The sequence below is a fragment of the Lynx rufus genome, unplaced genomic scaffold, assembly GCF_022079265.1.
Source record: "Lynx rufus isolate CCGP_SWC_20201006 ecotype Redwood Valley unplaced genomic scaffold, mLynRuf1.p SCAF_5, whole genome shotgun sequence".
In the NCBI taxonomy this organism is placed as follows: Eukaryota; Metazoa; Chordata; class Mammalia; order Carnivora; family Felidae; genus Lynx; species Lynx rufus.
Window position 1 is genome coordinate 31,084,852 of NW_025814867.1, and position 25,045 is coordinate 31,109,896.

The 25,045-nt window shown below is 43.7% G+C and overlaps 1 protein-coding gene across 1 annotated transcript in view; it reads left to right on the forward strand.

Annotated features, from left to right (window-relative positions):
* Positions 1-25,045, forward strand: part of EPHB1 (EPH receptor B1) — a 378,786-nt gene that overhangs the window by 328,314 nt on the left and 25,427 nt on the right. Inside the window, exon 13 of the mRNA XM_047100394.1 lies at positions 21-236. Within this exon, the coding sequence (XP_046956350.1) occupies positions 21-236 (216 nt within the window). The remainder of the gene's footprint in view (positions 1-20; positions 237-25,045) is intronic.

Genomic DNA, 25,045 nt, shown 5'->3' on the forward strand with positions numbered 1-25,045 from the left:
CCCTTTATGTCTTGTTACAGCAAAATGATGGGCAGTTCACGGTGATCCAGCTGGTAGGGATGCTCAGGGGCATCGCCGCGGGCATGAAGTACCTGGCTGAGATGAACTACGTGCATCGGGACCTGGCTGCTAGGAACATCCTGGTCAACAGTAACCTGGTATGCAAGGTGTCTGACTTTGGCCTTTCCCGCTACCTCCAGGATGACACCTCAGACCCCACCTACACCAGCTCCTTGGTGAGTCCTTCTTGGTGTTCTCAGGTAAAAGCATGGCATGAATAAAAAGTGGCTGCACATGGCTGGGCCGGGGACCCATGGCAGGGCACACTGGAAGCGACTGGCACTTGAACTTATCTCCCACAGAGGGAGGCAGGTGTGAGATGGAGAAACAATAGCAGCTGGTTGTCCTCGTTGTCCAGGTAAGCATTTGGGCATAGGCTGTAAGGAAGGGTCAGGGTGTCTACTCTGAAGCCATGGATGGTGTTCTTGGCCAGTGGGAAAAAGACACTTTGGAAGAGGTGATTTGGAGGAATCCAGGCAGTTGGAGAGTGCGTTAGAGACGTCCATCAGCAGAAGTAGGCGCCGGTGGGGCTGGGTACTGTGTCACCAGGCAGACCCTTGGTCCCCTCCTCTTCTCCCTCTCCAGTGCTTCCAGACAGCTCTAAGTGCCGTCTACATGATGAGTACTCTCACATTGGTATTCCCACTCAGCTTCCCCCTCCACAGTCAAGGCAGCTCTCATCACCTCCGTCCAGTCATCTGGTTCCCACAGTTCTAGTCCCAACCGTTACAGGTCCAAAGCAGAGCTTTCTCCTCCATTTTCCTCCCCAATTTCTCCAGCTTAGTGGTTCCACCAATTCAAAGAATGACTGAAACCTGCGAGTCACCCTTGATTTCTCTCTGCCTCACCATCCATGTCTAATCCCTTGACAACTCCCATAGGTTCAAATAAAATCTGCCTCTTTCTTTCCATCTCTGCAGCCCCCATCCTATTCCAAAGCACCATTCTCTTTCACCTGGTCCCTTCTGGTAGCTTCCTAACTGGTCTCCCTGGTTTCTTCACTCCCAGGATATTATTATAAAAATAAGAACAATACAGAGAAGTAAGAGGGAAAAAGACAACCAAGAAACCACAATCCCCCCTGAAGCAAGAGTCAGTAAACTTTTCCTTAAAGGCCATATAATAAGTATGTTAGGCTTTGTTGGCTAAGAGGCAACATAGAGGATATTGTGTAGATAATTAGGTAACCCTTTAAAAGAATATAAATACCATTCTTAGCTCATGGGCTATAAGAATCCAGGTGACCTGACAGATTTGGTGCTCAGGCCATAGTGTACCAACCCCTGTCCTTAGGCGTCAGTTTTAATAGTTGGGCATGTCTCTTTTCACACTTTTCTCATTGCTCCAAAATTTGAAGATTTTTATTTTATAACAGTGGGATCATACTATGCCTATTGTTCTGCTGTGCGTGTCTCAGGGGCATTCTTCCTGCCAAGCTGCTTTTCTACAAGTTTGTGAATATTTACGCTCCACTAGGAACGTATGGTGCCCACCTTCCAACATCCTGACCAGCACTGAAGGCAATCGATCTTTACCAATTTGCCAATCCAAAGATGAAAAGCATTACTTCCTTTTGTTTTGGTCTGCCTTTTCACCTGACTGCTGGAGACACCCCTTTACTGTCTTCTCCCACAGTTACTGGGATTCACGTTTCAGCTGCTGTTTATTATATGTACATGCCTTTACCTGTTTTTCTATTGGGTTGTATGCTGGTTTCTTAGAAATTTATAGGAAGCCTTTTTAGATGAGGGGTGTTAACCCTTTGTCTCCATGTATGATACAGTTAGTTCCCCTTACCACATCTGTTGTTCTTTTGATACTGTTTATGATATCCTTTGGCTTCCAAAAGCGGTTAATATTCTTCTAGGCAAAAATACACATCTGTTCTATGTTTCTTGGGGTTTGTTTGTTTATTTACTTATTTATTTAAAAAATTTTTTAAATATGAAATTTATTTTCAAATTGGTTTCCATACAACACCCAGTGCTCATCCCAACAGGTGCCATCCTCAATACCCATCACCCACCTCCCTGCCCTCCCACCCCTCATCAGCCCTCAGTTTGTTCTCAGTTTTTAAGTCTCTTTGGCTCTCTCCCTCTCTAACCTCTTTTTTTTTTCTTCCCCTCCCCCATGGTCTTCTGGTAAGTTTCTCAGGATCCACATAAGAGTGAAAACATATGGTATCTGTCTTTCTCTGTATGACTTATTTCACTTAGCATTAACAGTCTCCAGTTCCATCCACTTTGCTACAAAAGGCCATATTTCATTCTTTCTCATTGCCACGTAATATTCCATTGTGTATATAAACCACAATTTCTTTATCCATTCATCAGTTGGTGGACATTTAGGCTCTTTCCGTAATTTGGCTATTGTTGAAAGTGCTGCTATAAACATTGGGGTATTTAAATTTTTTTTAACGTTTATTCATTTTTGAGAGACACAGAGAGACAGGAGCATGAACGGGAAAGGGGCAGAGAGAGAGGGAGACACAAAATCCGAAGCAGGCTCCAGGCTCTGAGCTGTCAGCACAGAGCCTGACGCGGGATTCAAACTCATGAACCGCAAGATCATGACCTGAGCCGAAGTCGGACGTTCAACCGACTGAGCCACCCGGGCACCCCGGTTTTTTTGGTTTATTTAAAAATCTCTCTTCACTCCAGGGTTATAAGTGCTTTTTAAAGTTTCCTGTACTATCTTATTGGGGGTTTTGCTCTATATTTAAATACTAATCACACCTGAAATTTATTTATTTTTCCCAAGATTTCATTTTGGAAAATTTTCAAGCATACAGAGAGCTTGATAGAATTTACAGAGTCTAGCCATTACACACCACCTAGGTTTTAGAATGAATATCTTGCTCTGTATGATTTATTATATAACCATCCATCTGAGCTATCCCTCTGTCCATTCTCCACTCCATCCTATTCTGTTGATGCATTTCCAGATTTCATGTACCTCTTGGCCATCTGTATGTCTTTGGAAAAATGTCTAGTCAGATCCTTCACCCATTTTGTAATCAGGTTGTTTGTTGTTGATGCTGAGTTACATGATTTCTTTGTCTATTTAGATATTAACTTCTTATTGGATACATTACTTGCAAATATCTTCTCCCATTCAGTAACCTGCCTTTTCATTTTGTTGATGGCGTCTTTTGATGTTCAGACGCTTTTTCGTTTGATGTGGTCCCATTAGTTTATTTCTGTTTTTGTTTCCCTTGCCTTTGAAGCCAAATCCAATATAAAACATTGCTAAGATTAAGGTCAAGGAGCTTGCCACCTGTGTTCTTCTAGGAGTTCTGTGGTTTTAGGTCTAACGTTCAAGTCTTTAATCCATTTTGAGCTGATTTTTGTATATGGTATAAGATGGTGGTTCAGTTTCATTCTTTTGCATGTGGCTGTCCAACACCCTTTATTGAAGAGACTGTCGTTTCCTCATTGTCTACTCTTTGCTCCTTTGTTATAAATTAATTACCAGGTAGGCATGGGTTTATTTCTGAGTTCTCTATTCTGTTTCTGTTTTTGTTTTCTTGCCAATACCATACTGTTTTGATTACTGTAGCTTTACAGAATAGTTGGAAATCAAGGACTATGATAACTCTTTGTTCTTTTTTCTCAAGATTTTTTAGCTATTTGATTTTTCTTTGTGGTTCTATGTAAATTTGAGAATAATATGTTCTAGTTCTGTAAAAAATGCCATTAGAATTTTTATAGAGATTGCACTGAATCTATAGATTGCTTTGGATGGTATGGACATTTTAACAATATTAGTTCTTCTAATCCATGAACATGGAATAGCTTTCCATTTATTTGTATCTTCTTCAGTTTCTTCATCAGTCTCATAGTTTTCAATGTACATACAGGTCTTTCACATCCATGGTTAAATTTTTTCCTAAGTATTTTATTCTTTTTGATGCAATTGTAAATGAGATTGTTTTCTTGATTTCTCTAACAGTTTGTTATTAGTGTGTTAAAATGAAACATATTTTTGTATATTAATTTTGTATCTTGCAACTTTACTGAATTCATTTATTAGTTCTAACAGTTTTTTGTTGGAGGATTTAGAGTTTTCTATATATAGGATCATGTCATCTGCAAATACAGTTTTACTTCTTCCTTTCCAATTTGGATGCCTCTTATTTCTTTTTCTTGCCTAATTCCTCTGGCTAGGCCTTCCAATACTGTGTTGAATAAAAATGGGGAGAGTGAGCATCCTGTCTTTATCCGGATCTTAGAAGGAAAGCTTTCAGCTTTTCACCATTGAGTATGATGTTAACCATTGCTTGTCATATGAGGCTTTTATTATGGTGAGATATGTTCCCTCTGTACCCACTTCCTTGAGAGTTTTCATCATAAATGAATGAATTGTATCAAATGCTTTTTCTGTATCTACTGAGATGATCATATGATTTTTATCTCTCATTTTGTTAATGCTGTGTGTGATGTTGATTGACTTGTGGATGTTGAACCATCCTTGCATCTCTGGAATAAATCCCACTTGGCCATAGTGTATGATCCTTTCAATGTATCATTGAATTTGGTTTGCTAATGTTTTATTGAGGATTTTTGTACCAAAATTCATCAGGAATATTGACTTGTAATTGTCTTCTTTTATATTGTCTTTGTCTGGTTTTGGTATAAGTGTAATTCCAGCCTCATAAAATGAGTTTAGAAGTGTTTCCTGAAGTTTTTTCGAAAGAGTTTGAGAAGTATAGGTATTACATATTCTTTGAATGTTTGGTAGAACTGCCCTTATATTTGTTGGGAAGTTTTTGATTACTGATACAATCTCCTTACTAGTAATCGGTCTATTCACCATGATTCAGTCTCAGAAGACAGTAAAATGTTTATTTATTTCTTCTAGGTTGTCCACTTTGTTGGCATATAATTATTCATAACACTTGCTTAAGACTTTTGGTTTTCTGAGGTATCAGTTATAACTTCGCCTCCTCTTTTGTTTCTGATTTCATTTATTTGAGTCCTTTCCCCATTTGTCCTGCTGAGTCTAGCTAAAGATGTCTCAATTGTGTTTATCCTTTTGAAGAACCAGCTCTTAGTTTCATTGATATTTTCTATTGTCTTTTTAATCTCTCTCTCATTTATTTATGCTCTGGTATTTATTATTTCCTTCCTTCTACTAGCTCTGGGCTTCATCTGTTCTTCTTTTTCTGTTCCCTTTAAGTGTAATGTTAAATTGTTATTTGAGATTTCTCTGGTTTCTTAAGCGAGGCCTGCAGTGCTATGAACTTCCCTCTTAGAACTACTTTTGCTTCATCCCAGAGATTTTGGTAAGAAATGATTCTTAAGTGTACACGTATAGAGTTTGAACAAATCCATACACCTGTGTATCCCAAACTCCTGTCAAGATACAGAACGTGGCCATCACACTGGGAAGTACCCTCATACTCCTCCTCAATCAGTTGTCACCCCTACCCCACACCCAGGGGCAACCACTGTTCTGATTATTTTTTCAACCATAGATTTGTTGTGCCTGTTCTAGAACTTCACATGATTGGAATTACAGTCTATGCTCTTTGTGTCTGTGAGATTCATTCATGCTGTTGTGTGCAGCAATACTTTGTTCCCATTTATTGTAGTATTTCATTGCTTATATATCTGTTCTTTTGTTGGTGGACACAAGGGCTATTCTCAAACTTTTTTTTAAATTTTTTAAATTTTTGTAACTTTTTTTTTTTTTGAGAGACAGAAAGAGACCAAGCATGAGCAGGATAGGGGCAGAGAGAGAGGGACACACAGAATCCAAAGCAGGCTCCAGGCTCTGAACTGTCAGTGCAGAGCCCAATGCGGGGCTCGAACTCACAAACTGTGAGGTTATGACCTGAGCCAAAGTCAGATGCTTAACTGACTGAGCCACCCAGGTGCCCTTCAGAATTGTTTTTGAGTATGTATTAGGATATATATTTTTTTACCCTGTTTTCATACAAGTGAATAGATCATTTAACAATACCATGTGTTAAATATATTATCCATATTTTATTGATCACTTGTCATCCTTGTCATATATTAAGTTGCATATATGAACCATGTTTTGATTCTCAATTCTGCTCCATCAACTTATTTACTTATTCTATGCCCAACCATATTGTTCTGATCGTAATAACTTTAGCACAAGTTTTACTATCCGTATTGATTGGATTATAATAACTTTAGCAAAAGTTCTCCTCTTTGGGTGAGGTTATCCTTTATTCTTCCTTAAAAAAAAAAACACTTTGTTGACTGTTACCAAATATCTTTTCTTTCAGGTATATTTGAAATCACTTCTTCTAGTTCCAAAACATGCATAAATACTCACATTTGGATTTTGAATGGAACTTTATTCTACCTTTGAAAGGACTAACAGTTTAATGACTGTGAATCACCAAATAATGATGTGAACCAAACATTTATGCTTTACATTAAATTTTTTTTAGGTAAAGGATTCCCCACATGATGTTCTTGTATACATTAGTCAGACCATTCGTTGTGGTTTTTGTTGTTCTTCTAACTGATAAAACGTATAAACTCCTAGATCTAAGAGCTTTCAGGATCCTTCACCAATTTTTATGTTCCCCTGTCTCACTATATTTATCATATTATTTCTCGATTCTTTTCCTTTTAATCGAAATAGACATGGGGCACCTGGGTGGCTCGGTCAGTTAAGTGTCTGACTTTCGCTCAGGTCAAGATCGAACAGTTTTTGAGTTCAAGCCCTGCGTCAGGCTCTGTGCTGACAGCTCAGAGCCTGGAGCCTGCTTCAGATTCTGTGTCGCCCTCTCTCTCTGCCCCTCCCAAACTTGTGCTCTGTCTCTCTCTCTAAAAAATAAATAATTATTTTAAAAATAGATAACATGTTTGTTGATTAACAACTTGCGGTTCTAAAATTACAAAGAATTTATTCACATGGACAGTATGTATTGAGCAGCTGCTATGTGTCAGTACTGGTCACAGGCCAGGGACAATATCAAGATCAAAAAGAGACATGGTTATTGTTACATCACTCACAGTTTGATGAGGAAAGGTGACATTAGTCAGACACAGATATAAGTGCATAATGACCAGTGAAGAAAAAAGCCATTGTGTTCTGTGAAAACATGAATAAAACAATAAATAACAATATAATCTGACCATATCTAGGGGGATTAAGGAGGGCTTCCAGAAGAGGAGATGGTGCTTCAGCAGGGATTTGAAGAATCAGTCACCCAAATGAAAGGGGAGGTTAGAACACTGAGAGACATAAATAGCACATACAAAGGCCCTGTGGCAAGAGAGAAAATGGAACATTAAAGGAGCTCATAGAGGACCCCTATGCTGGGAATTTGGGAAAAGAGGAGGAAAGTGGCCAGGGAGGTCAGCAGCAGCCTCCTGGACCCTTGTGATAGAATTCAGGGCCTTAGAGCAATGGGAAGTCATTCCAGGGCTGTGTGTGTGTGTGTGTGTGTGTGTGTATGTGTGTGCACACATAGATGGATACACATGATCCAAAGGTGATGAATTTGCATTTTAGAAAAATAACTGGCTTTTCTCTTGTCTTTCCCTTCCAAACTCTTCTCTTACCTTCTTTCAGAATGAAACAAAACACTTTATTGGCTTTCTTTTAAATTTTTTTTTTCAACGTTTATTTATTTTTGGGACAGAGAGAGACAGAGCATGAACAGGGGAGGGGCAGAGAGAGAGGGAGACACAGAATCGGAAACAGGCTCCAGGCTCTGAGCCATCAGCCCAGAGCCTGACGCGGGGCTCGAACTCCCGGACCACGAGATCGTGACCTGGCTGAAGTCGGACACTCAACTGACTGCGCCACCCAGGCGCCCCCTTATTGGCTTTCTTTTATCTTTCACCTAAAAGCTACTTGGCAGACCCAATCAAGGTAGATGTCTCAGGCAAGGGCGGCATCCCTACTAGATATCTAGATCCATGTGGGGGAGAGCCAGCAGCCAAGAAAGGTTGGGAAATTGGCTATTTGCAAGGAGATGAGGAAATATATTGGAGACAATGGGAGCTATTGGAAAAGGAGGTACAAATATGGAAAACATGAAAACTAAAATGAATTATGTGGTATTGAATTGGAATTGAAAGTATTGGTGTGAACTTGGGGTTTTTTAATATATAAAGAGGTAGAGGAAAAACTACAGGTTGAGAGTGCCTCAAAGCAATGACACCACCTACAATACAATTACCTGTATGTAGAACGTGTGAAATCGTTCCACAAGTTCTTGAGGCTCTGCTCGTTATTTTCCCCAATTTTTCCTCTCTTCCTTATAACTGTCTTTAAGTTCATTGATTCTTTGATTTACCGTTTCAATTTTGCTAACAGAAAGTTCCTCTAGTGATTTTTTCTCATGTTGTCTTTTTTAACTTTACAATTTCTTATTAATCTTTCTTTTATAATTTCCAGTTATCAACTGGGGCGCTTTATATTTTTATGCATCATAAGCATACCTTTCTTTATCTCATTGAGCATAGCTATAATAGCTGCTTTAAAGCTGAGGTCATCCTGGGGTGCCTGGGTGGCTCAGTCGGTTCAGTGTCCAACTCTAGGTTTCGGCTCAGGTCATGATCTCACGGTTTGTGAGTTCAAACCCCGCATCAGCCTCCACACTAACGGTGCGGAGCCTGCTTGAGATTCTCTCCCTCTCTGTGCCTCTTCTGCTGTCTCTCTACATGTCTCTCTCTCTCTCAAAATAAATAAATAAACTTAAAAAAAAAAAAAAGCCCAGGTCATCCTGAGGTTGGCATCCTTCTTTCCCATGAAAAGGGGTCACATTTCCCTGAGTCTTTGTCTGAATGGTAGTTTGGGATTATATACATTATGAATGTTACAATGTAGAGCCTGTAGGTGCTATTACATTGATCCAAAAAGTGTCAATGTTTCCGATTTAACAGGAAGTTAACTCAGTTAGACTCAACCTGCAAACTGTCAAGTCTGCAGGGAGAAACAGCTCAGATTTCATTTCCTGTGGTTTTCAGTCTGTCTCATAAATGCATGATTCAGGGGTCAGCCAGAGAATCGGGAAAAGTTCATATCCAGAATTTGGGATTCTCTCTCCCTGGCTCTCTTGTTTCCAGGGAGTCCCTGCAAACCCCAACTCTCCAGCAATCCTGATTATTCTGGGCTCCTTCCCTTGGTTCCTGCAGCCACAAAGGGGGTGGGATCTTCAACTGGAGTTTTAGCCACAGGGCACACTTTCCTCAGAGCAAAATTGGAAAAGGTGAAACTCACCTTGTGCTGTTCAGTTTCTGGAATGCTCAAACAGTTTTCTGTTATCTTACTTCTTTTCCTTTTCTCTTCTATTTTGTTGTTACTCACTGGAGATTCTGTTTGTTAGAAGCATACCCCTCACACCAAAAGTAGAACCTTCCCCTTGTTACCCCTGTTCCATGAAACAGTCCTTAAGACTGCTATACTCGGTCTTTATAGTCCGTATTATACTCCGTCTTAGTTCCCCCATTTCATGCCGTTCTTTCAAGACCTTTTTTTTTTTTAATTTTTTTTTTCAACGTTTATTTATTTTTGGGACAGAGAGAGACAGAGCATGAACGGGCGAGGGGCAGAGAGAGAGGGAGACACAGAATCGGAAACAGGCTCCAGGCTCTGAGCCATCAGCCCAGAGCCCGACGCGGGGCTCGAACTCAGGGGCTCGAACTCACAGACCACGAGATCGTGACCTGGCTGAAGTCGGACGCTTAACCGACTGCGCCACCCAGGCGCCCCTCAAGACCTTTTTAATATCATCATCTTTCAAGACATCTTGTTTTACTTTATAAGTGAAGACCTCATTAATAGCTATTAAAGTTTTCTAGTTTTCCCTACTTGGCCCTCAGCTTTCATGTCTCATTCTGTCTTAATTCTCCACCATACTTTTCCCCAGGTCTTCCTCCTCTAAATTGCTATTTCTAGCCCCAGGATCATTTCCTTCCCACCAGGCTTCTGGAATAATGAACAGATAGAATGTGTTCCTTTGTGCTTTCTTATGGTTGGAATAAACCCACTAACCTAAGGAGTTCTTAACTGCTGGTAAAATTCCCACCCTTTAAGAGGGACAGATATATGAGCTGGGCTGGGCTCTAACACCTGTATGATTTACAGGTATTCAAATTAACATTCCCAATTTCTTAGCTTGTGTGGGCACCCATCACAAAATACCATAGCCTAGGTGGTTTGAACAACAGACACTGATTTTGCACATTTCTTCTGGAGGCTAGGAAGTCCAAAATCAAGGTCTTGGCAGATTTGGTTCCTGGTGAGAGTCCTCTTACTGGCTTGCAGATGGTCACATTCTCCCTGTATCCTCACATGGTGTAGAGAGCAAGAGTTCTGGTCTCCCTTCCTCTTCCTATAAGGACGCTTATCTTGTCACGGGGTCCCACCCTCATGACCTCATCTAAACCTAATTACCTCTCCAAGGCCCTACCTCCACATACCATCCCATTGGGGGTTAGGTCTTCAACATATACATCTTGGGAGGACACAAGCATGTTTGACTTCACAGGTCACATTCTGATTATGACTGGTCCTGTCTTCTGTTAGCAAGAAGAAAAATAGCACATACATACCAGGAAAGGTGCCACATCTTTGATCAACTGTTTGCATTTGGGGCCCACATGCACATTCACAAACCTGATCTTCACCTTTTATCAGCTCACGTTGGTGGACACAGCCCCAAGAGAATCCCACAAATCTCTTCATGGTGGCCTTCTGTTGGTTAAGTCAAAAACCCTACTCCAGTTGGCTTGCTTTCTCTTCTCATCAGTAGGAAAAGGCCCCATCCAGTCCCTTTGTGAGCGAAATCTCCCCTTCTTAGTATTCCACCAGGTTTCTTCTGACAAAGTAGTGTCAACTCTCCCATCCTTCAGAGCCCCAGGCTGTCTCTCTGAGAAGTCTGTAGCCTTGCTCTGTGCCTTCCTTAGGCCCTGCTCCCTGCAGGCCTCCCTGTTTCATCATGAACTGAGCTCCGTCTTCAAGGCGCCTCTGATCTCCCTCAGCCCCTTCCCCTTTGCTCCTCCTGCTGCTCCTTCCTCTTGTCTCAGGCCCCCGCTCCTCCCACACCCTGTGTTTCTGCAGCTTCTGATGCTTTCTGCCTTCCAAGCTCGCTGATCCCTCCTTCTCCTTGCTTTCTCTCTTCTAATGTCCGCTGGCATTCTCTGTCCCCTCTGCCCTGTGAACCTCAAACAGAGCTGTTCCTTGGGCATCTGCCCATCATGGCAGGAGGCAGAAGCCATCTTCTCAGACAGCTTGCCAGCTGCACCCTTGTCCTTCCATGATGGTTTTTCCCTTCGTCAGGTCTTCTTTATGTGCCGTTCTGCCTGGTGCTGCCCCTCCCTTCCCACCCTGACTGCCTGGACCAGCTTCCACTTCCTCTAGAATCTGCCCCATCTGTCTCAGACTCACCTCCTACACTGCTCTGGGCCCCAGGCTTGGAGGCCTATCCTCGCCATGGGACAAGGGACAGTCTCTCCTGGGGCGATCCCTATGAGCACCAGGCTCATCCTGAACCTGCTGGGGGAAATCAGGCCCACCCCACACGTGTTCTGCAGAGCCCTTGTTCCTCTGCGATGAATTCCAGTCATCCTGGGTCACAGTGGAGGCAAGACCCTTGTCTCATCCTCCCCTTTTATTCCCATGGATTACTGTCTAGGCTGCAGCCTCCATCCTCACTGTGTTTCTGGGGGACAGTGTCTGCTCCAGCCACAATCAGTTCTGTGCTGAGATCTGTAGGGACTTTGCTTTCGCAGAAGATTTTACCTTTGTTCCACGATATCACGCTTCCTGTTTAAGCCCTGTCTTCATTCAGCAGCATCAGCTGGGAAAGCGGCAAACCCTCTCTAGAACTTTCTTGCTGTCTGGTATGGCAGAATAGTTCTTTGATATGACAGGAAGAATGCAGGACTTGGATTCAAACTATTTACAGAGGTAAATTTGACCTTAGGTCTTCCCATCCATAAAATGGGATTTGTGAGAATTTATGAGTTTCGTAAGACCCCATGTGATAGAAACTAGAAACTACCCCTGGTACAGGTCCTTCCCTGGTCATGGCTTATGTGACTGTTGTGGGTGCTGCCGTGAATGCCTTCCATGCTCTCAGATCCCATCCCCCATGGAAGACACACACGGACGTACATTCTCAAGGATAACTGGTGGAAAAAAAAAAAAAAAACCTCTAATGTTCCCTAATCCCAGTCACTCAAAAACAGAAAACAATAAAGCAGAGAGCCTCCAAGCATCTCAGGAAAAGATGATAGTCACAAAAGACAATTAAGGGTCCTTTTGATAGGATCACCGTGGAAGGATTTTGAAGAAAAATTCTCAGGAGAGAGCAGGAGAAAAGGCAGCTGAGTTACTGTGTCCACTGCAACGGCTGTGTTCACACTTCGCTGTGCACCCGAATCCCCAGAGAGCTTGTTAAAGAACGGATTTTGGGGCCCCGCCCCCTGAGTTTCAGATGTGTAGGTCCAAGGTCGGGGCCCGGGAAGCACCGTCACACAAGTACCCAGATGATACTGATAGCCCTACTCTGGTACCACACTTGGGGATCCACGGCCCTGAGACTGTTTTAGGGAGCATATGTTACTTCACACACTTGCATTGCAAAAAATGTCAATTATTTTTCAAAAAGCAAAGCAAGTCTGACAGAGTCCTCATGCTGTCAGACTGGAAAAGGAAATGCATTTTCCGTCATCTTGGAACTCTTCTTCCCTTCTCAACCCCAGGGGGGCTGTGAAGGCCCCAGGGCCACACCTGGACACGTAGTCTGCAGCCCCTGTGCCTTTGGCCCGGACCTTTGTCCGAGGAGGCCAGGACGGCATGGTACCGGCAGAGGTCCCCACCACAGACCGCACACCAGCACCTGCTTCCCGGGCTCCAGACCCTCATGCTGATGCTGCCACTTGGCTCCCGTAAGAACCCAGTTCCCAGAGTCTGAACCCCTCTCCCTTCCATCAGCTGCTTTGGACGAAACACAAAACAAGAGACATTAATCAGCCCTAGAGATCCTGTGGTTGGCATTAAAGAGTTAAAAAATAATACTCTTTATAAAAGAGGATTAAAGGCATCTATGTTTACCCTCAGTCTGGAGATTCTTCCATTCCGTAGAATAAAAATCATATAAATTAACACCTCAGTCATATTCATTGTCACAGTTACCGGTGAAGCGGCTGCCCAGACACTGGCGTTGAACCAAGAGACGGTTTTCTTGCGTTGTGTTTTATTGGCCCCTATCTTTTATAAGTAAATCAGTGCTGAAGGAAGGAAGATAAGGGGCGCCTGGGTGGCTCAGTCGGTTAAGCATCCAACTTCGGCTCAGGTCATGATCTCGGGGTCTGTGGGTTCAAGCCCCGCGTCGGGCTCTGTGCTGACTGCTCAGAGCCTGGAGCCTGTTTCAGATTCTGTGTCTCCCTCTTTCTCTGACCCTCCCCTGTTCATGCTCTCTCTCTCTGTCTCAAAAATAAACATTTAAAAAAAAAAAGGAAGGAAGATAATAGCTCAGGACACCTGAGGGGGTCACCCATGTCTGGGACGAAGAATTCCTTTCTCTCTAGGGAACTGGTTTTGGGGGTCTTTCAAAGAGGGAATCCGCAGAGAAAAGATTGAGGGGGCCAAAGCCTCAGCCTTAGGTCCCTCTCTCTGCCTCACGCCAGGCTCTGAGACCAACCTGCACAGAAGTGGGTGCTGCACACAGCTTGAGACCCCCTTCTCTTTGCCACACCCCACAAGAGTGGTGGGCCTGCCTCACTGTCCCCTGAAACGGCAGGGGACCCAGGGCAGAGCTGGGAGCACAGGCATCTCCCTGTCCAGGCTGCCTAGACTGGCTGCTCCACCAGGGGCCAGCAGTGCCATTCACAGCCCTCCTGGGGGACTGACTGGCTAAGTGACCCTGTGATAGGAGTGGAAGACTCTGGGAATTTTCCTAAAGCCTGTGGTGAGCGGCTCTCATCAGCAACACACACAGAGGGCATATGTGGGCGCGCACACACATGCACACGCGCATACACTCACACATAGGTAGTACAGTATACACATTCAGTGCCCAAAGCATAGTCAGAGACACACAGAGAAATGCACACACACCCTGAACTCCCCAGAGGCAGACAGAAACCTAAACCGGTGCAGGGTGATAACTGGGCGAATTCTTTTCATTACCGCGGAGAAGTGGGTTCAACGCTATAGTACTGATTTAGATTTTTTTTTTTCCTGTAATGGACTTAATACGTAAAAGGTGCAAAGAAAGCAGGAAATTATCCCAGAGATAATCCTGCAGGGCTTTGGGAGAAAGCCCCCCTGTCTGCACTTTGCAGCTCCAACTCCATGCTTTTGCTCAGTAGGAGAACCTCTGCCTGACAGGTTTCAGTGCAGGCTGGGAAAGAGGAGGGTTGGGATGCCTGGGCAGCTCCTTTGGCTGAGCTTCCGACCTCGACCTCGGCTCAGGTCACCATCTCGCAGTCCCTGGGTTCGAGCCCCGCCTCGGACTTCGCTCCGACAGCTCGGAGCCTGGAGCCTGCTTCAGATTCTGTGTCTCCTTCTCTCTCTGCCCCTCCCCCCTTCTCAAAAGTAAACAAACATGAAAAGAAAAGAGAAAAGAAAAGAAAAGAAAAGAAAAGAAAAGAAAAGAAAAGAAAAGAAAAAAGAAAAAAAAAGAAAAAAGAAAGAGGAAGGTTTGTTGGCTTTCTGTCCGATAACCCCAGGTCCAGCTCTGCTTCTCCCCACAGTTCCGGGCATTTTTACATTTAAATCCTACTTCTTCTCCCTATCTGATCCACGGCTTTCCTCACGAGGCCGTTTTCCAATTATGATTCCTCACTCTTCTTTCAATCACCGAGCTTGGGTAACAGGCTATCTCTTGGGTGGATGGAAAGTAGAGAGGAATGAAGACAAGCAAGGAAAAGAGGGGAGACCCTTTAATTGCAGCCAGAATAAAACCGAGTCCTGGTCCCCTGGAAATTCTTCTGTAGCATTAATTAAGATGAAGGAGGAATAATTCAAATGCCACTCTACCCCATGCTCTGCAGCTCAGATAATTCTTCTTCCTGCAGTTCCGCCTCCTCCTTGCTCTGATATCTCTCCCGGGTCACTTTGTCACCAGATGCTCAGTTAGGGATATCAGGCCCTGACTGAAATGCCCTTTTGAAAAAGAGTCAGCATAATTATTATTAGTAAGGCCAGTATATTATTAGCACGAGCGAGATCGGGATGGGATTTCAGAGCCCCCGGAGACTAGAGTGAGGCACGAGTCAGGTTTCTCGGGAGCACATCTCTCCGCTTTGAGCCTGGTGTATGGGGCCAAGCAGGCAAAACCCTCATCCTTTTGTGCCTGTCATCATGTCCGTCATCATAGAGGAGGGGCTGGCAGGTTGAGTGTGGGCCCATGCGATGCCTCCACTAGCTGTTTTCCCAGCCAGCACATATTTTTGTTAAGTACTCAGTCTGTGCAAAGTACAGCAGTTAACGAAACAGACGGTTCCTGAGCTCCTTGAATTTCCTTCCTGGCAGAAAAGATGGACATGAAATAACTAATTAAGCAATTAGCTATGTAATTACAATTATGAGGTGCTATAGGGAAGTATGTATCAAGGGTGTATCACAGGACCCCGAGGAAGGAACCTCTGGGCTGAAACCCAAGGGTAGAGAAGAGAGAATTAGGGGGACAGTATGGCCAGTGCCTCATGGGGACCAGTCCCAAGCTGGACACAGGCCCACTTCCTCAGCAAGGACAGAGTGTGGAGGAGAGGAGGCTGTCGGCTGAGACTGTGCTCAGCACGGAGCAGAGAGAAACAGCTTTCCCGTAGACACAGCCACAGGGTGTGTTGGGAGAAATGGCAAGCAGGGGTGAGTCAGCACCAACGAGTAGGGACTGTGCGAGCAGCCCAAGTGGGCCCAGGGTAGCTTTGATCCAATCTGTGAACTTTGGGGTTAGAGGAAGAGAGGAAGAGCCAAAAGTAAGACCGTGCAGAGTATAGCATTTACCCGACTTCAAAGTACAGATGCCCGACTTCAGGGCCTGGGCTGGAGAGCCCTGTGAAGAAATGCAGGATTGCACTCCCAGCAGAGGATGGCGAGCCAGATTTCACTTCTCAACTGAGGTTCCAATGAGAGTCAGTCAAGAAGTCAATGAGCCAATCAATCAAGGATCATTGATTTCTGGCAAGAGGCAAGGACCTCTGTTAGAGAAGGAAATAGACTTTACTTATTTTTAATATGTTGATTGGCAGTAGTACCTGTAAATCATTCACTAAGATATAGGCTTATTTTCCTGATTCAGTGCCTAATAAATAAAAGTGTGGAGCCATAAGCTGAGAGGAAAGAGATGGCTTTCAGCCGAGATGAGAGAGGGGGATGGAGTAGACTCCCAGGTGAGTTAGATATGAACTAAGCAGTAAAACGGGGCACATAAAAGGTACTCAGTGGCTGTTTATAGAATGAATGGATAGATGGATGGGTAAATGGATGAAGTTACAAGGGTTCAGAGGCTAAGGGTTTTCCAGAAAGAAATAATAGTCTGATCAGAACTGAAGAGACAAAAAAGTAGCTGGTGTGCTCGTTGGGTAGTGAACAGGCTTGATTTGGCTGGTGTTGGGAACAGGACTGGCCAATAATCATGCTATGTTAGTCCTAGAAGGGCCCTGTTATCACATGAACTGTGTTTCCCCCCCAAAAAAGATACATTGGAGTCCTAACCCCCATACTGGTGAACGTGACCTTATTTGGAAATAGGGTCTTTGCAGATGTGATCAGGTTGAGATGAGGTTGGGGCATCTGGGTGGCACAGTCAGTTAAGCATCGGACTCTTGATCTCATGGTTCCTGAGTTTGAGCCCTGCGTCAGGCTCCGCACTGATGGCCTGGAGCCTGCTCGGGATTCTGTCTCTCCTTCTGTCTGCACTTCCCCCACTTCTATGCTCGCTCTCTCTCTCTCTCTCTCTCTCGCAAAATAAATAAACTTAAACAAAAATTTTTTAAGTTAAGATGAGGTCATACTGGGTGAGGGTGGACCTTAAAACCAATCATTAATGTCCTTATAAGATGGGGGAAGTCTAGACAGATGCACACATGGGAAAAGATGGGCATGTGATGATGGAGGCCAAGATTGGAGGGATGAGTCTATAAGCCACAGAAGGGTAAGAATTGCCAACAAGCACCACAAGCTACAAAAGGCAAGGAAAGATTCTCCCCCACTGATTTCAGAGGGAGATTGGCCCTGCCGATGCCTTGATTTCAGACTTCCAGCCTGCAGAACTGTGAGACAATAAATTTCTGTTGTTTTAAGCCACCCAGTTTATGGTACTGTGTTAGGGCAGCCCTAGAAAACTCAAGCAAGTCCTAAGAGGCCAACTCTACCCCTGTCACTGAACGGGTGGGCAGTCAGACCATAAAGGATGGAATGTAAGACACAACATGGAGGGTCTTGGATGTACAGCTGTAATTTACCCAGATTCAGGAGAACCTTACAGCATGACAAATAAGAAAAAAAAAATAATAAATAAATATATATATAAGCCTGGGCGCCTGGGTGGCTCATTCGACTAAGCATCTGACTTCGGCTCAGGTCAAGATCTTGTGGTTCGTGGGTTCAAGCCTTGTGTCGGGCTGTGTGCTGACAGCTCAGAACCCGGAGCCCGCTTCGGATTCTGTTGTCTCCCTCTCTCTCTGCACCTCCCCCAGTCACCCTCTGTGTGTGTCTCTCAAAAATAAATAAACATAAAAAAAATTAAAAACAGAAAACATAAGCCCATTATCATCATCATTTATTGAGTTCCCTGGGTGGCAGTGAATGTTTGTGGGAGCACTGCCTTCAAAGACCTACAGCCAGAACAGGTAGAGTAATTGGGACCTGCTCAAATTTCAAAAGCCCTGATCAGCTCTGAGGCCCTGGGAGTCTTTGCAAACCTCCCTCGAATTCTTCATTCTTCAGGAGTCCTACCATCGTGAGAAGAAAGTTGATACAGAGGGTGGAGGTGCCCATCCTATGCACCCAACCTAACAGGGCCTTCTAAATGTTTCCGTTTATTTTTGAGAGAGAGAGAGAGTTGGAGCGGTGGAGGGACGGGGGGTGGCGGGGGGGTGGGAAGAGGATCTGAAGTGGGCTCTGTGCTGACAGCAGCAAGGCTGCTGTGTGAGGCTTGAACTCATGAACTATGAGATTGTGACCTGAGCCAAAGTCGGATGCTCAACCAACTGAACTACTAATGTACCCTTGATAGGGCCTTCTAATAGCGCTTGGCCTATGAGCCCTTTACAGGGCAGAGCCGCCTCACAAAAAGAGGCCTGTGGGTCTAGCAAATCTCTTTAGAGCAAGGTGTTTATCCTAGAGAGGGAAACCAAGCCCTTCCACCCAGCCCTCTGAGAGCACATAGAAGCAAGAGTGATTTTCCAAAGATTCCAGTAGCTCAAAACCAGCGCTGTCAAGGGTAAGCATATTCCACTTCTGCTGGGAAAGCCGAATTCAGGGTCGGAAAGCAGCCAAGACGCTGTCATCCCGCACAGTTTACAGATCCGGAGGTAAAAGAAAGAGTGAGAGGGGGAATACCAGGGAGAGAGAAAGAGAGAGCACAGTGAAGAGGGAAGACTAGGAGGGCACCTGGCCACTCACTCACTCACTCATTCTGCAGATACTCTAAACGCAGGAGAACAGGCGGGGAGGATTACAGAGGTGAAGATTTTATTTTAATCCTCCCTCAAAAGCATGCAAGTAAACCCTTTCCCTGGGAGAAAGTAAGAGAGTAAGAAACAGGAAAAGAAGATTCTCTGCGGCAAGATCCACAGACCTCCACTAATACTCCTCACTGAGAGAATACATGCCATCTGGGTATTTGATAAAAAGAAAAATAAAGTAGGGTCCAAAGCCATGGATTCGGCTCGTGAGTGGCAAGCTGCTCCCTTCTCCTCATGGCCAGCTCTTTGCTTTGTGCAGGAGGATAGTTGTTTTTGTGGTCAGCATCAGCCACCTTTTCAGAGTGGCCTACTGGGGCTTCATTCCTTTATTATCTTGTGGCCAAGGAGCTGAGCAGTGGGGAGAGGGGAGGCCAGGTGACCCAGGTGACCAGAGCAAGGCTGACCTTTTATTCCTCATGTGAGAATTTTCCACTAAAATGCAAAGCCTCAACCCTGTTGTGCCTGGGGCTGACCCTGCGGCTTCACATCTTGCTGCTCCTTGTCAGATGGGTCAAGCAAGGGTGCCTGATTTTGTCCACACACATTTTCTTACTCTGCATGTCTATCAGGTGCATGCCTTGGGTCATGCCCCAGGGCTCTGACCCATCAGGAGTGGCCTTGGGGCCCTGACTTTAGGCTCCAGAATTTTTTAAAACTTCTCCTTTGGAAAAAGAAGTTTGGCCCACCCCCCAGGGTTCATAGCAGAGGGCAGGAAATCCAGGGAGACTCCACCCTAAATTGCCAAGCTTTGTGAGTTAATCACCAATAAACCAGCATCACCAATAAAATGGTATTAAATGGCTTTGTATTTAGATGTTTTACCCCGAGCAATTGAAAGGGCAAAGGTTTGGCCAGGAAATGCTGGGGTGGGAGAGGGAGGGGATGCATGGCAGCAGGGAGAAGGGGGGGAGGCCCTGACAGGGGGAGGGGCCCGATGTGCCTCCTAAATTACTTTTTCCTATTACACAGTATGGTTCTATTACCTTAAAATGATGGCTAGTATTCTACAGTAACTCTCAATATTAGAAAAGTACTTTCGTAAGTAAGTAGGGCACTATCATTTAAAATCCACCGTTCAGTTTTTTGGCTGTTGATTTGTATTGGCTTTTGATACCCATTATCCTGTCAGTCACCGTTATCGTCAATAACAAACACACTAAAGTCATCCTTTCCTTGCTTTATTTTTCAATGTTTGCATCACATTTCAAATCACGTAGCATAACTCGGTCCACTAGCTCTAATGACAATTTCAGTGCATAGGACTCCACAGTAGGTAATTCTGAAGGGTGGTCCCCTCAGCAGTTATAAGGACAAGGATGATTTGTGAGCCAGAAAACATTGTCTGGATCCTGGCTCTGCCGATTATTAACTTGGGGTAAGCCTCTCTGAGGCCCCGTTCCATTATCTGTCGATTGGGAATAGTATATTATACTTGGTCTATATCACATTATTGTAAAGATCAAAGGAAAAATATTGTATTGAAGGTGATTTAATAAATTTCTAACGTCCTACAAAAATTTGACAAAATATAAGTTACCATAAAAGCTGATGAAATAGAATCAATTATTCTCCATCTCAGTGAAATACATTTTTCCCCTGATTTTGGGGGGGGGGTGGGTGGGAATCTGTTCCAACAACATATGACTTGCCAAATATAATTAGCAGTGCATGAGACTAGTTCCATTCAGTTAGTAACACAAGTGGCAGGGCCTTAATATAAAATCTAACCAATGTAATGTAAAGAACGGAAACTTGGGGGCACCTTGGTGGCTCATTTGGTTGAACATCCCACTCTTGATCTCGGCTCGGGTCATGATCTCCCAGTTCGTGGGTTAGAGCCCTGCATCGAGCTCTGCACTGACAGCACGGAATGTGTTTGGGATTTCTCTCTCTCTCTCTTTCTCTCAAAATAAATAAGTGAATATTAAAAAAAAAAAAAAAGAATGGAAACTTGGATAGCAATGAGACTGAAATCTAAACCCTCTGGCTCTAACACACTATATAACTGGGGTGAGGTATTTACTTCAGGAGCCTTAATTTTTTAATCTGTAAAATGGGGATAGGGGCACCTGGGTGGCTCAGTCGGTTAAGCGTCCGACTTCAGCTCAGGTCATGATCTCACAGTTCGTGAGTTTGAGCCCCGCGTCGGGCTCTGTGCTGACAGCTCAGAGCCTGGAGCCTGCTTCACATTCTGTGTCTCCCTCTCTCTCTGCCCCTTCCCTGCTCATGCTGTGTCTCTCTCTGTCTCAAAAATAAAATAAACATTAAAAAAAATTTTTTTTTAATGGGGATAAAAACCTACCTCTTAGTATGATCATGAAAATTGGATGATATTAATTATATATGTAAGGTGCCCAGCAGAGCACCTCGTGCCCAGTGGATACTTGACAAAATCCATTTGCTCTCACCAACTCTGAGTTACCTCTTAAAAATGGGAATGGAGACATAGCCTATTCTCTTATAGTGCCTGTTCCTTTGATGCAAACTTAGTCTGTGACTGATAAATGGGGGAATGATGTCAATATAGTGTGCAAGTCCCATGGCTTCATATGATCTTTCCCCAGGATATTTACGTCTTGAAGCAATTGGGGCAAGATTTTATACAATCATAGAAAAAGCCTTAGCAAAAGAATAAGAACTTGAGAAAAAAGTCGAACGTTGACAGAAAGACCTTTCTTGTGTGCAGATAGTGGCTAAGTTTAGTGGTTTCCAGAACTGCTGTATTTTCCACTCTGTTATCTAGTGAATCTGAAGATGTGGAAACTGCAGAAACATTTTCCTTTGTGTTAAATTTTAATTTTTGGACAAAGAAGACTACACTCTGGATCTGATTCATAATTTTGATGAAACTGATCTCTTTGAGATGTGACTGACCCCTAAGTCCTGTCTCTTCTACAAGGAAACACAAAATCCAGGGTCAGGCTGCATAAGGAGCGACGGATATGCGGCTGCAAATGCACGTTGTAATTCACCCATACTGCTATTTTTGTTTGGGTTATTGTGTTTTTGTTACATTTTGAATGGTCTTATCCAAATGTAATTTTTTCTCACAGGCTCTGTTATTTTATCGTGCCATTTCGCAGAATATGACTTTTTTTCCAAATGCATATATGACATTGTAGCAGAAATGCCTGGGTTAGGAAATTAGAGTCCATTCACTCACTTTTAGGAAGCATACACTCCATTTAGGCATACTAAATACTTGACCCGTCAGCAGGCCTAACCATTTGAGACAGGAAAAAATTTCAGCGTGTTCAGTAAGATCAAAATTAAAACAACAGTGTTGGTAGCTGTATATGAATCAAAGGAAAAGAAAAAGTGTGGTATCACTTCCTGTATATGAATCTCCAGAATGCCTCTGTACCCATGTGGCCAGTGCTCTTCTCTCCATGTGCTACATTAATAGGAATTTTTCAATATTTTCATTGCATTTCAAACCATGTAGCATTATTCAGTATAATAGGTCCATTGACAGACAGTTGAATACATAAAAAACTTCACAGTAGGTATTTTTGAAGCATGGTCAGGAGAACAGCTGGGTGATGGGGAGACAAAGCTGGGCTCCGGAACACCACCGTGCTTCAACTACAGCAGCTTGTGTCTTACCAATTTTAGATACTGAGCTTTTACCAAGCTTTCCTTTCAAACAAGGATTTTGCCACTACAAGTGCAGTATTTGGAAACTATAGGCAATCAGTTGTGATGATAATAGGTTATTTTATGTGGTCAATATTTCTGTCCCTAATCTTACTTGTTCCAGGCCTAAGAGATTCTACAGACCATGCCCATTATTGGTCTTTAAAGAAGATCCCAGGGAGGGGCGCCTGGGTGGCTCAGTCAGTTAAGTATCCAACTCTTGGTTTCGGCTCAGGTCATGACTTCATAGTTCATGGGGTTGAGCCCCATGTTGGACCCTACGCTGACAGCATGGGGCCTGCTTGAGATTTTCTCTCTCTCTCTCTCTCTCTCTCTCCCTTTCTCTCTCTCTCTGCTCCTCATGAGTGTGCTCTCTCACTCTCTCTGTCTCAAAATAAATAAATAAACCTTAAAAAAAAAAAAAAAGAAGAAGATCCCAGGGAAATTCTATTACATTTTAGAAGCTTCTAAGTAGGATGTTGTCCATATTACTTTTTTTTTTAACTGTCTGCATTGAAACCATGATAGAAATGTCTTGGGGCTCTCTTCACTGGCTTCTCTATAAAAACAATTTCAAAAGGAGATGCCACATTTTGGTCACAGAACTCCGTTAGCTACTCAATCGCTGAGGGGATTGTTTAAAACTTTTTACTTCCAAAAAATGGAAATGATTTTCAATTTTGTCAATAACGATCTCTCCTGGGAGTGAATACCCTCCAGGTCCTGCAGTCTAGGGTCAGATCTTGTAGTTAGTTGTGGTGCCTCTTCCATCTTCTTTAATCTGGAACAAGTCCACTGTCTTTCTTTGTCTTTCATGACTTTGGCTTTTTTAAGAATGCAGTCACTTTTTTTCATTAATAGAACATTCTTCCTTTGGGGTTTTTCTGGTATTCCTCATAACTAGCTTCAGGTTCTACATTCTTGGCTATAATCCTACCTAAGTAATGTATACTTCCTATGTTTCATACCTCAAGATATATGAGGTCCTCGTGCCCTTCATTGGTGGTATGAATTTTGATCACTTGGTCAAGGTTTTGTCCAATTTCTCCACTATATATTTTCATGCAATATATATTAAATTTTTCTCTCTTGTAACTGATAAGTAATCTGTGGGAAGACAGGCTATGCAAATATCCTGCTCTTCATGGAAATTTCTCCTGTAGTTATAGCATCCATTAGTGATTCTTGTCTGAACCAGTCTTCATTATCATGGCTACAAAATGATATTTTCCAACTCTAGCCACCATGTCACACTTGTCATTGATATTTTGGATGGTAGCTCCATAATCCAATCAAATGTTCCTTTATTCTACTTGGAAAGTCAACTGAATAACATTCTGAAGATCACTCTCTTTGATTTTTGCCTGGGAAAGTTTTGGAATGACCTTTGGCTAAAAACATTTTCTCATCTCTTTCCAATTCCTATTTTAGGCTGTTGCTTTGCAGACCTGGTCTTATTCCATCACTATCCACTCTGCCCACACCTTTGATGTAAACAATCTGATTTACTTGAGGGAGAACAGAAGAAGGGGAGAACAGACAAGTTCCTCTCTGCCCACAAATATGCTGGCTCATTAATTCCTACTTTTCTGCCTTCATACCTGCTCTTCTCTAGAGGTAGCATGTCCTGCCCTTTACCTGTCCTAATCCCACCCATCCTTTGCCACAGGCAGGAAAATACAGCCCTGAAGGCCCCAGAAATGTGAAAGTCTTAGAGGCCTTGGGAAATACCAAAATGTTCCTAAGGGATACAGAACCTCTAAGAAGTTCTCCAACAAGACCAGATGAGAAGGCTCCTGTTTATCATGTGCATGGCCGTAGATCTTGAGAACCTTCTAGGACTTCTCTTGACTTGTGGTTGAGGATTATCTCCGGAGCCTTTTGGGCTCCTATACAATAGTACATATGGGTTCTAGGCCTTAGGTGATCAGGGATCTGGTGGAAATAGTAAGTGGCTTTTTTGGGGGGGAAGGGGTACTCACAGTTTACCAGCTCCAGATAAAATGGATTCTGAACCCTCTGAAAAGAGGGTGTTTTGGACTTCAGCAGGAGGTGCTGCCATGACTCTCACAATTACAGAAAATTCTGGAACAGAGACCCGGCAGTCCTAGGCTGTGAGAAGATTAAGAAGGCCCCAGGTCCAGTAAGTGGGGCTATGGATAACAGTCACTAAGAGCTATAGGGAAAGGTTCAAGTCGAAGTTTGGAGGAGCAGAAACTGAGGCATCTCTTTTCCCGCTGTGAAGAACCCAGCTGCCTTTGAGACAGCCATATTGTAAATTTATTCATGGCCAGGGAGGCAAAGACCAGGGGTCTAGACCTACCAGGTTGGGGGAAATTAGGTCTGGGAATGTGGGAACAACCAGGCATTGGTTTTCTAAGGAATAGGGAAATGCAGTATAAATCCTAAAACGTATCAGAAAATAGATCAGTCACCCGTGAAAGGACAGATAAGATGCCGGCAGCATTGGCCAAAGTCTGAATCAAGCTGGAGACCCCAGCCCACCCAAGCAAGGGTTCTGTTGATCAGACCTATGCATGCCAACAGAATCCTAGGCCAAAAGGGTGAGAGATTGGGAACAAGCACGGGCACCTGGGCCCAAGGTCCAGCCTCTGCCATGCCCTCAATGCTGCTCTCCCAGCCTGCACCTGGTTGCATGTCAGTCCCCTCCTCCAGACTGCTCAGTTGCTCCCCAAAGCCTCTGCCACACG